General features: G+C 46.9%; 1 protein-coding gene across 1 annotated transcript; it reads left to right on the top strand.

Moving 5' to 3' along the window:
• Window positions 1-5,161: 5,161 nt before the first annotated feature.
• Window positions 5,162-9,925, top strand: LOC125550160 (uncharacterized). Its single transcript, XM_048713085.2, has 3 exons — window positions 5,162-8,414; window positions 8,539-9,174; window positions 9,284-9,925. Exons 1-2 carry the CDS (start codon window positions 5,177-5,179, stop codon window positions 8,889-8,891), a joined length of 3,591 nt encoding a protein of 1,196 aa, XP_048569042.1. The 5' UTR covers window positions 5,162-5,176; the 3' UTR covers window positions 8,892-9,174; window positions 9,284-9,925.
• Window positions 9,926-13,922: the final 3,997 nt, after the last annotated feature.

Raw genomic sequence — 13,922 nt, 5'->3', positions numbered from 1 at the left:
AGGGCCCCCGTCCCGCCTAACCCTGGAGCGGTTGACCACGAGATCTAGCTCTTTGACTTCCCACGGGCGGGCTTTGACCAGTGGACCTCTCCACCCGGTTGTGTCAGGTCAGCACAGAGGGACACCTAGGAGCAACATCCGGGCCAAACCATAGCTACATCCCCTCTGTGTAGACCCGACACGTCCGTTTCCCCCCTCCAGGTGCTGGTGGCGGCGCCGTCCGTGAGCTGGGAAGCCACGCCCCGGAGACGCGTGCCGGGCGTTTACAACCGCCACAACACCTTCAGACTTGTGAGAAGCTGTGTACGCAAGATTGGCGGCATGCTAGCCCACAGAGGCCGCCGGCCACAGTCGTAGACATGCGAAGGGCAATCCGCGTAGAGGGAAGTGTTCGGATACCTCCCCATCACCAGAAATTATGAAAAATTACCATCGTTCCTATAGCACATGTGCCCACGTCGTGTAAAAAACTCATGATTTTATCGCGATCCGAGTATTTAATAATATTCACGCCGCACCGTTACCGCAGAACGTCTACTACTGTGTCATCACCGTCCGTGAGGGGGGCCACACCCCGGAGACGTGTGCCGCCTCTTCGGACATGCCACAACACCACCCCGCATGTATGAGGGGCCGGTGCGATGCTCCGGTGGCATTGCTACCCCCCAGGGCCCCCGTCCCGCCTAACCCTGGAGCGGTTGACCACGAGATCTAGCCCTTTGACTTCCCATGGGCGGGCTTTGACCAGTGGACCTCTCCACCCGGTTGTGTCAGGTCAGCACGGAGGGACACCTGGGAGCAACATCCGGGCCAAACCCACAGCTACATCCCCTCTGTGTAGACCCGACGCGTCTGTTTCCCCCATCCAGGTGTCGACGGCGGCACCGTCCGTGAGCTGGGAGGCCACGCCCCGGAGACGTGTGCCGCCTCTTCGGACATGCCACAACACCACCCCGCATGTATGAGGGGCCAGTGCGACGCTCCGGTGGAATTGCTACCCCCCAGGGCCCCCGTCCCGCCTAACCCTGGAGCGGTTGACCACGAGATCTTGCCCTTTGACTTTCCACGGATGATCTTTGAACAGTGGACCTCTCCATCTGGTTGTGTCAGGTCAGCCCCGAGGGACACCTGGGAGCAACATCCGGGCCAAACCGACAGCTACATCCCCTCCGGGTAGACCCGATGCATCCGTTTCCCCCTCCAGGTGCCGGCGGCGGCGCCATCCGTTAGGGGGGGGCACACCCCGGAGATGTGTGCCGCCTCTTCGGACATGCCACAACATCACCCGGTTGTGGTAGGTCATCCCATAGAAACACTTGGGAGCAACGTCCCCTCCGTATAGACCCGATGCGGCTGTTTCCGCCCTCCAGATACCGGCGGCGGCGCCGTCCGTGAGGGGGGCACACCGCGAACGTGAGGCGGTCACACTCCGGAGACGGGTGTCGGGCGTTTGCAACCGCCACAAAACTTCTGTCGGCATAGCTGTTTTTGATTTTAATAAAATATAAGGACCTATATTCAAAAGAACATGACGGCACATTATTAATGTGCTCGAAAAAATACAAACTATATATATATATATATTCATAATCTATGGAAAATTTACAAACTACATATATTTTCATATAATACATAAAAAAGCATAAAAACATATGTAAAAAATGCATAAAAACATATGTAAAAAAGCATAAAAACATATGTAAAAAAATTAGGTGGGCGCCGTGCCGCGGATCGGTGACGTGGCGCCTATGCCGACGGCTGCCGTCGGCATATCTACGCCGCGGATCGGTGACGTGGCGTGCGGAGATATGCCGACGGCCGCCCGTCCAGACCGCCCGCATAGGTTTGACGGCGTTAGCCGCTGGTCACGGGCGGGGTCGTCGGGCCCACAGGTATGCCAACGGCTACTGTCGGCGTGTCTACATCTAGGTCGACGGCTGTTCTGTGCCGACGGCTGCCGTCGGCGTAGATCAGGGTAGCCCGACGACCTGGATAAGCCGACGGCCAGGAGTAGGCTATCGGCATAGCTCCAAGTAGGCCGACGGCAGCCGTCGGCATAGTTTTGGCCGTCGGCGTAGGACCGTTTTCCGGTAGTGAGACCATGATTAGGATGCAAGTGCAACTACGTTAATCCTAAAGTAAAAGCTAAAACATTAGTGTCAGAGCCAACCTAGCCTTCGGACAGATTGAACCCTATTAGGCCTAATGTATGTTACTGTTATATAACTAATCGATATGCCTAATCACTTTGGGTTGGTTGATTTAGTACTCCCTCCGTAAAGAAATATAAGAGTGTTTAATAGTGATCTAAACACTCTTATATTTTATTAAGATGCCGATCACCGTGCATTCTTCATAATCACCTTCTGGTTAGTGGGAACCGCCTTGTTTGTCCCTAAATTGTGTTTAGTAGACCATCGATCTAAAGTCCTAATCTTGTTTCCATGGACCGGTCCATCATTACATAATGCAAGTAGGTAATTTATTTCAAAAGTTGCTCACACTGAATAATGAATTTCCTCCCATTTTACGACTCCCGGATCTCTGAAACCCTACACCATTTCCCAAACTGAAAACTCAGAAGAAGGGGATAGGGAGGCCTCACGTGGCCTCCATGTCGTGTGGGCCAGCTCTCCCTCACGCTCTCGGCCGGTGACCTGTCCTCCGTGGCCATGGGCTCGCCGGGCGCGGCGCCGTCGTCACGAAACCGGCACCGGCGCATCCTCCCGGCTACTGCACCCTCGGGAGTCAGGATCCATGGCCGCGATGCGGTGGGGCGAGTTCGACGGAGCCGCGCGCATCGATGCACGTGCGCACCGTCGAATAGGCCAGCCGTCGTCGCCATGTTTCCCGGCTAGCCGCTGTCGCCTCCCATGCCTCTCACGCGACGGACGGGTAACCCGGGAGGGGAATCGGGGGCAGAGGAGAGAATGGGCTAGCCTTTGCCCCGCTCGCTGGCTGAGCAGCGCAGCTTGCCTCGAATGGCACGGTCTTCCTCGTGGGCCAAGGCCTGCTTTTAGAACGAATTTTGTTTATTTGTTTGACTTTGATCGCATTTTCCTTATTTAAGTATTTTTTCTATTTTCCCCTAAAAAAGTATTTTTGCTATTTTATGTAGATTGATTGTTTTAAATTAAGTACAAAAATAATGTATGTACAAAATAATAATATAATTATATGAACATTCCAATGGGCTTTGAGCCAAAATGCGTTTTTTTGGGGGCTTTTCACAATTCTAAATAGTTTTCTCTGCTTTAAAGGGGTTTTAGTATGCTAATGTTTTATGCTCGTAGCCTGAAAAATACTCAAAATTATGTTACCAAAAAATATTTAAGTTTTCTGGATAAAATAGAGATTTTATTTAGGGATGTGTAGTATGTTGTCAATATTGGTGTCTTTTAATAACGGTTATCTTGATCCATTTTAGTATCATATTAATGTTGTAAAATGATTTTAGTCTTTAGAATATTTTGGGAAATTATGATCTGTGACATTTCTGAGTATTCCTCTCGAAATAATTTTTGGAAATTATGATCTGTGACTTTTGAGTATATTTTGGTGCGTTTTGGTGGCAGCGCATTTTCATTCACACCACCCTGCATGACCGATATTGTTGGGCTATTTTGAAATATATTTTCTTGACAATGCACTTATGTCGATTTTTCATAGTGTAGCACACTGCTACATATTGCCCAAAATAATGTTGATAAATCATGACCAATTTTCAGAACAAATCATTTTGTCCTACAAAATCTTTTTTGATATTAAAATATACCTGCATTTTTTGTGACAGTAATAATGTAGCATTTGTCATGTTCCAAAGATTATTTGCATCACCCTGATGTCAAAATTTTATTTTGATCTTAAAGTTAATGTAAGTTTCTCCGATGATGTGAATTTTAATTTCTGTTCGGTGGGAGTGCCACTTCTATTGATGGTGTTAGTTATAGTAACATTTTTTACAGTTATTGCTGATTGTATCATTAAATGCAACTTTAATCTCATTGTAATGCCAAGATGTCTGGTAATTGGCTAGGTTTTTTTTGTGTGTGTCTCTCTTTTGTGGAGTCTGCCTCTAGGCCACCCTGTAGAGGCAGGAGCCAGCACAGGAACGATCATCTACAGCCATCGAATGGTTCCCATCAGGAGAATCCTGGCCAGGCAGTGGTCCGAGCCTATAGATCCTGTTCAAGTAAGGTCGTTGTGTGTGTGTGTCTCAACACACCGATCCATAATATTATGGTGACACTGCTTTTTCTGCTAATGATGGCTATTATCATAGTTTTAAATAGCCGGTTATAGCTCCGCTATAGCCCGCTATAGCTTTTTCAGCACAGTGCCGCTAAATTGTCGCATTCACAAATAGCCTGCTATAATCCACTTTAGCCCGCTATAGCTGAGTTGGAGACCTGCCGCTATTTTTCATAGCCCGCTATTTAAAACATTGGCTATTATTTTAGCCAATGTCATCGTTTGTGGCTATTGTGTGGGTCTAAGTTTCTCCAAGCAATATGGAACCAAGATGGAAGTTTCAGAAGCGAACGCAAACCTGCACTCATACTCCACCAATTGGTCATACACCGGAGAAACATGTCTCACTCATAAATCACTCACTAGTACTAGCCTCGAGTCTGAGTCCAACCATAAATCACTCACTAGTCCGGCACTGCATTGTACTTTTCAGCACGAAATAAAACAGCGACAGGCCCATCTGCCCGGGCGAGTATTCAGCGGACCTCGCCGCACGACCTGTTTCAATCGAGGTTTACCAGTCAAAAATATCAACTTCCCGTATGATTTTCAGAATGTACTGTATATATTTCTACGTGGACACAGTTGTGTGTTTTGATACATCGTTATCGATCTTCCAGAACTGAGTTTCTCATGTATATATGCATGGACGTCACGGGAGCCCAGCCCTTCACGGCATACACCAGTCTGCATATACCATTCCACGCAGCATACGCGATCGGCGCACGGATGGAACCTCGTCGCCTTCGTCTTCTTCCTCCGACGACTCCATGAAAGTGCTAGTCTCCGGCCGTACGTGGAGCTGTCTCTCACCCCATGCATGGGGCCCATGGTGAGAGACACGCGCGCCAATACAGATCACCTATAAGAAGAGACTCTCCATGTAGTTCCAGCGGCACAAAACCAAGAACCTACTCCTGCTGCCATGCTACCAGCCATGGCGACCTCCCATCACCTAAAGCTCATCTCGCTCGCCCTCCTGCTAGCCTTGTTTTCCCGGGCCATGGCGGCACCACCTCCAACCCTCCTGGAAGAACAGTCAGGAGCACTCCTCGCCTGGAAAGCCACCATACAAAGCCCCCCAGCCCAGCTCCGGTCCTGGGGAAACACCACAACACGGCCATGCGGCTGGTACGGCATCAAGTGCGGCAAGCATCCAGCTGTGAGGCACCAGGAGGTGGTGATCACCGAGATCACTCTTCGGGGGTTGCGGCTGAGAGCGAGGCTGGAGGACCTCAACTTCACGGCGCTGCATACTCTCACGAGTATCCGCCTACCCTACAATCAGATAAGCGGCCCCTTTCCACCCGCTTTAGCATCATCCCTGCCAAACCTGCGGCACCTGATGCTTCAGGGCAATAACATCTCTGGTGAAATACCGAGGCAAATAGGAAGACTAGAGAGTCTAGTGGGTCTGAGCTTGTCAAACAACCACCTGTCCGGTCCCATACCCAATGAAGTAGGCTACCTAAAGAAGATGACCATGTTAGATTTTTCCAGCAACAACCTCACAGGCCCCGTTCCAATAAATCTAGGAAGTTGCACTAAACCCACTATCTTGTACCTTCATGGTAACCAGTTATCTGGATTACTTCCTCGAGAACTAGGTTACCTAGTGAAATTGCAAGAATTAGCTCTTAGCAGAAACAAACTCATGGGCTCCATCCCCGATACCTTTGGGAGTTTAACTAGCCTCACTGGATTGTACCTATGGGACAATCAACTTTCCGGTTGTATTCCTCGAGAGCTAGGTTCCCTTGTGAGTCTAGACAAATTGGAGCTTAGCGGAAACAAACTCATGGGTTCCATCCCCAATACGTTTGGAAATTTGACAAATCTCACTACCTTGTACCTATTTGATAACCAACTCTCTGGACATGTTCCTCGAGAGCTAGGTTCCCTTGTGAGTCTAGAAGACTTGGAACTTTCCAACAACACACTCATGGGCCCCATCCCCAATACGTTTGGAAATTTGACAAATCTCACTACCTTGTACCTATTTGATAACCAACTCTCTGGACATGTTCCTCGAGAACTAGGTTCCCTCGTAAGTCTAGACAAATTGGATCTTAGCAAAAACAAACTCATGGGCCCCATCCCTAATACCTTTGAAAATTTAACCGAGCTCAGTACCTTGTACCTCTTTGATAACCAACTCTCCGGACATGTTCCTCGAGAACTAGGTTCCCTTGTGAGTCTAGAAGACTTGGAACTTTTCAACAACACACTCATGGGCCCCATCCCCAATACGTTTGGAAATTTGACAAATCTCACTACCTTGAATCTATATGATAACCAACTCTCCGGACATGTTCCTCATGAACTAGGTTCCCTGGTGAATCTAAGGGATTTGAGCCTTAGCACAAACAAACTGACTGGTTCCATCCCCAATACCTTTGGAAATTTGACCAGGCTCACTACCTTGTACCTCGACAATAATCAGTTTTGCGGACATGTTCCAGAGGAAATTGGCACCTTAATGGATCTCAAATATCTACAACTTAATGGCAACAATCTCTCTGGTCCATTGCCACCTGAGTTGTGCGCTGGAGGCATGCTCGAGAGATTAATCGCATTTGACAACAATCTCACCGGACCTCTGCCATCAAGTTTAGTAAATTGCAAAAGCCTAGTTAGAGTTCGTCTTGAAAGCAATAAAATTGAAGGAGATATTTCTGAGATGGGAGTTTATCCAAATCTGGTCTACATAGATATGAGCTCAAATAAATTGTTTGGTCAATTATCTTATCACTGGGGAGGATGTCATAATCTTACAATGCTAAGAATCTCAAACAACAACCTTGCCGGGGAAATACCGACAAGTTTGGGGCAACTATCTGGACTAAGGATACTTGATCTTTCGTCAAACAAGCTTGAAGGAGAGATTCCAAGTGCACTAGGCAATCTAAGAGAATTGTTCAACCTGAGCCTCGCGGTCAATTTGTTCCATGGTAGCATTCCACGGGAAATTGGTGCAATGTCGAGTTTGGAATTACTGGATTTATCATCAAATAACCTTAATGGTTTGGCGCAAGACTCAATCAAGAATTGTTTGAGGCTTCGCCTTTTGAAGTTGAATAACAATAACTTCAAAGGAAACATCCCCGCCGAGCTAGGCTTATTGCGCAACCTACATGACCTATTGGATTTAAGTGAAAATTCATTTACTGGGGTAATACCAAGCCAACTTAGTGGTTTGGTCATGCTAGATACTCTTAATTTGTCACACAATGAACTTAATGGCTCCATCCCGTCATCATTTCAAAATATGAGAAGCTTGACAACCATTGATCTATCTTACAATGAATTGGAGGGGCCGGTACCGGATAGTAAGGTCTTCCAAGGAGCTTCAGTCCAGCAGTTCATGCATAATAAGATGTTATGTGGTGTGCTGAAAGGATTGCCCCCTTGCAATAGTGCAATTCAGAGCAGAGGGGGTAGGGAGGGATACAAAATACTTGTATTAGCCACCGTTCCTGCCCTTATATCTCTTGTTGTTGTTGCGGTGCTATTGATGTTTTGTCATGAAAGGAAGAAACCCAAGGAAACGAACACTGATAAAGTAACGCAAGCAATTACCTTCTCTATTTGGAGTGTTGATGGGGCAAATGTTTTCAAGCAAATCATTGAAGCAACCAACAATTTTAGCGAGATGCACTGCATAGGAATTGGGGGTTATGGATCTGTCTACAAAGCTAAACTTGCAACACGTGAAATATTTGCAGTGAAGAAGATACATATGATAGAAGATGAGTGTTGCTTGAATGAGACGGTATTCAATCGTGAAATCGAGTCACTGATGAAGATTCGTCATCGAAACATCATAAAATTGTTTGGGTATTGTTCGTCTAGCCAAGGTAGGTTCCTTATCTATGAATACATGGAGGGAGGAGACCTGGCAAAAACACTGAAGGACAATAAAAGGGCAATTGAATTGGACTGGAGAAGGCGGATACATATCATGTTGGATGTGGTTCATGCATTGGCATACATGCATCATGATTGCTCAACACCAATAGTCCATCGAGATATAACGAGCAACAACATTTTGCTTAATCTAGAATTTAGAGCATGCATATCTGACTTCGGTACAGCAAAAATTCTCAATATTGATGGCCGAAATCACACAAGGCTTGCTGGGACGAAAGGCTATCTTGCCCCAGGTAAAGAAAAATAACAGCTTAACTACTAGTTAATTTTGTGGTCTTGACAATAAATATGTACGCAGATGTAGAGTTTGATGTAATCTAATAATCGACACTACTTGTTTTTTTCTATAAATTGCAGAGCTAGCATATACAGAAAATGTGACGGAGAAATGTGATGTATACAGCTTCGGAGTGCTTGTTTTGGAGCTATTTATGGGATCTCATCCAGGCGATTTTCTCTCATCCCTCTCGTTGGCCAACAAGATCAATGTTGTGTGCCTGCAGGATTTGCTGGACCCCAGGCTTGTGATTCCAGATGCTGAGACTGCTAGAAGAATATATTGCATGCTTAGTGTCGCAGCTCAGTGTCTGGAGCCACGTCCATCACACAGGCCAACAGCACGACAAGCCAGTGATGAGCTATCTACGACTAAAGCTTGTGGAGATCATGTTGATTATTTGCATGCTGGTATTACCTTTCCTGCATTGTAGTGCCTTTATGGCCATGGGCGACGAATCCGCATCATGCGGTTTCTTCTCTACCGACCTATTTGTTTCAAAAAAGTGTTGTTTTCTCTGTAACTGATATATATGGAACTAGCGAACTTGTACTGATGCACCATTATAAACCCCTGTGGCTTGATTTTAACATCATACAAAGAGACAATTCACTACGGCTGTCGAGCAGGTGTTCCACAAGGAGTTCATCCGCGTGGCCGGGACAAGCTGCGTGCTGACGGTCGCGCATTCCGACAACCTAACCTTCTGCGATCAGGTACCTTATACCTAATTTTACTGGCTCGAATTGAACATCACATATACAACCGCAAAGTGCTAGGCATGCATGGTTTTCTGATCTCTTCTTAATTTGGCATGGTGAGAAGGTGAGGTTGTTAAGCAGGACGGATGTGTTCATCTCAGCGCACGGGGCGCAGATGTTCATGGACCGGAAGAGCAGCATCATGGAGTTGTACCTGATGGGATGGAGGCAGTTCGTGTTCATGGACCGGAAGAGCAGCATCATGGAGTTGCAACAAAGTTTGACCACAGCCAATGAGATCAGAGCCATCAAAACGAGCGCAATTGGAATTGTGACACACAGAACGACCACAACTATTCTCCTTGTCCTGTTTTCATGGGAATTGCTGGGATGGGCGCCGAGGTTGGGATTGCCAGGTGACGTTGACGTTGACGTCCAGTCTGAAGGCGGGCAGCGGCCCTGCCAGATTATTTTTAGATGCATCCAGCTTCTTCAGCAATCTGAGCTCCATTAGGCTGGAGGGCACCTGGTCTGTCAAGTTGTTGCCATTCAACCTTATAGCCGAGAGCATAGTAAGATTTCCAAGACTGCTGCTAATACTTCCCTTGAGGCCATATCCCGACAGATTTAGCTGTGAGACTCTCCCCTCATAGCATACCACACCAGCCCAATTGCTGCACGCAACGGCGGAGCTATATACATTTTCCTGACAACGTTAATGCTTATTCAATTGTCATATGTTTCATAGTTGTGCTACGATAGATATCATTTGGAGATTTTTTATATCATTTTCGTATGAAAATTTCATTATTCAGAAAATTGATGATATTTTGATGTTAATACTAAGTTTCCAATGAAAATATCATTTTTATTAATAATTCCAATGATACTGACCATGATAATTTTGACACTTCTTTTTTTTGCGAGAAAACTTCTAATCTATTCATCTTCAATTATGATAGTACAACGAATGCCAGAAAAAAGAAAAATTACATCCAGATCTATAGAACACCTAGCAACGACTACAAGTACTGAAGCGAGCCGAATGTGTGGTGCCGTCATTGCCGCTCACTCGCCGGAGCCGGGCAAAACTTGTTGTAGTAGACAGTCGGGAAGTCGTCGTGCTAAGGCCCTATAGGACAAGCTCAACAGAACAACAAACACCATCGATGAATACTAGCGTATATCGAGTGATCCAACCTAAAAACACATGAACGTAGACAAACTACAGCCAGATCTGAGCAAATCCATCAAGGACAGATCCGCCGGAGACACACCTCCATACACCCACCGATGATGCTAGACACACCATCGGAGCGGGGGCTAGGAGGGGAGAACCTTATTTCATCTTCAGGGAGTCGTTGCCGTCTCATCTTCCTGAGCAGGACACAAGCCCTAACAAAACGCAAAGAAACAACTGAAAACAGAGCCCTCCCGCCGGCAAGGGCCAAGATCCACCGTGCCACCATGGCCCTAAGGCCACCGGAGACGAGGCGGACCGACGGCGGCGCCGGCGAGAGGCAGGGGAACCCTAGATTTTTCTTGGGGAGGAGGCAACCCCTCTTGGTCTTAGCTAGCTAACTCAGGTATGACACTTCTTAATGATACTAGAGAATACCTCGCGCGTTGCTGGGGAATTATTTGCAATATATTTCAATGATTTGATTAAGCTTCCATCATTGAATTAATAATATACTCTCTCACTATTAGGGAAAAGCCTATACACAGAATCTTACCAGTAGCGCTGTACAAAATCAAACGCTACTGCTACTTAGTAGCAGCGCGCGTAAATAAACCGCGCTACTGCTATGACTTTTGCAGTAGCGCGTACCTAGCAGTAGCGCGTATACTGGCCCAGCGCTACTGCTACTCTCCTTAGCTATAGCGCGCTTACGTGTAAGGCGCTGCTGCTACCGGAAATAAAATAGAGTGAAAAACAAGTAGAAAAGTAAATGAAAATGGAAGAAATAGGAAAAGGAGAAAGGGAAAAAATAAAATGTAAAGAAAAATAAAAGAAAAAAGGGAAAAAAGGAGAAAGGAATAGCAGTAGCGGGTTTCAGGAAACGCGCTATAGCTAACTTAGCTATAGCGCGTTTTCGGAAACGCGCTACCGTTACGTTTTACTTAAACAGCGGTTCCCCCCCCCCCCCGGCCCCCCGGCCACCACTTCTTCCCCAAATCCCTCGCCCTCGCCGCCGTCTCCCCAATTCGCCGTCGCCCCACTTCGCCGCCGTCTCCTACCGGCGTGGACGCCCGCAACCTCACCGTCTCCCCCCGAGGCCGCCGTCATCCTCACCGCCGCCGCCCGAGGCCGCCCTCAGCCTCACCGCCGCCGCCCGAGACCGCCCTCGACGTCACCGTCGGCGCCCTCCACCTCATCGCCGCCCGAGCCCGCCCAGGACCGCCGTTGCCCGTGCCCGAGCCCGCCCTCTCCGCCCCTGCCTCCATCACCGAGCACCTCCCCACCACCGTCTCTCCCCTCTCTGTAAGTCCCCCACCCCTCCCCCACTCATCTCTCTCTGCATTCTAGAGAAAAAATTAGTGGAGCAAAAGTTTGTTTATAGCAAAAAAATTAGTTTAGAGCAAAGGATGTTAAGTAGTAGATGTTAGAGCAAAAATTAGTTTAGAGCAAAAAATTTGGTTTACAACAAAAGTTAGTTAGGGCAGTAGGGTTTAATTAGGGTAGATGCTGCTTGTATAGTATATAGTGATACTAGTAGATGTTAATTAGGTTAGGGCAATAGTGGTACTAGTAGATGTTAATTAGATGTTTTTCAGTTAGGGCACTAGAGTTTTGCTAGGTTAATTAGGTTAGTAGTGCTGCTAGTAGTATTGGTACAGTAGGTTAATTAGGTGATGTTAAATGAATAACCTAAATGAATGAAATTAGTAGTTAACTGAATTTTTTTCCTTTCATCATTATAGAGCACTAAAGTTAACTGAATTTTGTTCTATTAGTAGTTAAATGAATTTTCTTCTACACTGTTTGCACATGTGGTTGCTCGTGTATATTTGGACACTGTTTGCAGGGAATGATGCTTAGTGGCCTATGTTTTTCCGGAATGTTGATTCATTTTTTTCGGCAAATTTCAGGTTCTCGATTTGTCCACTTTTTAGCAAAGCTCATGCCGAAATTTTCCATGAATTTCGGCATGACTTGTGCTACAAACTAGGACATATCGAGTGCCCGTGATTTGCCGCACCGGGAAGGAGTCAACAGTCCTGCAAAACAATAGGCCTTTTTATGTCATTATTCATTTTATTAGGTCTAGAATTAATTGACTAGATTTAATCATAGGAAACATGGCTAGCAACGATGAAGGACAGGGTTCTGGTGATTGCGACGACGCCTACCGGGTGGCAGACGAATTTTTTAGCCTTACCGATGATCAACCGATGTTATTGCTGGACCCACCGGTGGCATCGGGGACTGAGACCGACACGCAGACCGGTGCTGAGATTGAGACCGGCGCTCAGACTGGCATCGAGACCGGCGCTGAGACTGAGACCGGCGCTGCCTCGGGGAGCGGAGCCGGTGTAGAACCGAAAGCAAAGAGGCAACCGGTTCCTAACAAACTCAGGACTACTAGAGTGGTGGTCACGGAGGTGGACGACGGCAATTTTGAGCCAACGGCGCCCAAGGAAGCGCGTCGATGCTACGGGCGCGCCGTCCTCATCATCCTCTACCCCCGATTCTTCCACGCTCTTTACTTGGACTCGTCGAAGAACATTCACAAAAAGGATTACACCCACATCATGTTGGAAATATGCCCTAGAGGCAATAATAAATTGGTTATTATTATTATATTTCCTTGTTCATGATAATCGTTTATTATCCATGCTAGAATTGTATTGATAGGAAACTCAGATACATGTGTGGATACATAGACAACACCATGTCCCTAGTAAGCCTCTAGTTGACTAGCTCGTTGATCAATAGATGGTTACGGTTTCCTGACCATGGATATTGGATGTCGTTGATAACGGGATCACATCATTAGGAGAATGATGTGATGGACAAGACCCAATCCTTAGCCTAGCACAAGATCGTGTAGTTCGTATGCTAAAGCTTTTCTAATGTCAAGTATCATTTCCTTAGACCATGAGATTGTGCAACTCCCGGATATCGTAGGAGTGCTTTGGGTGTGCCAAACGTCACAACGTAACTGGGTGACTATAAAGGTACACTACAGGTATCTCTGAAAGTGTCTGTTGGGTTGGCACGAATCGAGACTGGGATTTGTCACTCCGTGTAAGCGGAGAGGTATCTCTGGGCCCACTCGGTAGGACATCATCATAATGTGCACAATGTGATCAAGGAGTTGATCACGGGATGATGTGTTACGGAACGAGTAAAGAGACTTGCCGGTAACGAGATTGAACAAGGTATCGGGATACCGACGATCGAATCTCGGGCAAGTACAATACCCCTAGACAAAGGGAATTGTATACGGGATTGATCGAATCCTCGACATCGTGGTTCATCCGATGAGATCATAGTGGAACATGTGGGAACCAACATGGGTATCCAGATCCCGCTGTTGGTTATTGACCGGAGAACGTCTCGGTCATGTCTGCATGCTTCCCGAACCCATAGGGTCTACACACTTAAGGTTCGGTGACGCTAGGGTTATAGAGATATTAGTATGCGGTAACCCGAATGATGTTCGGAGTCCCGGATGAGATCCCGGACGTCACGAGGAGTTCCGGAATGGTCCGTAGGTAAAGAATTATATATAGGAAGTGCTATTTCGGCCATCGGG

Source organism: Triticum urartu, chromosome 4A (assembly GCF_056163025.1).
Source record: "Triticum urartu cultivar PI428250 chromosome 4A, HENAU_Tu73, whole genome shotgun sequence".
Taxonomy (NCBI): Eukaryota; Viridiplantae; Streptophyta; class Magnoliopsida; order Poales; family Poaceae; genus Triticum; species Triticum urartu.
This window is presented reverse-complemented; position numbering and strand designations above follow the sequence as displayed.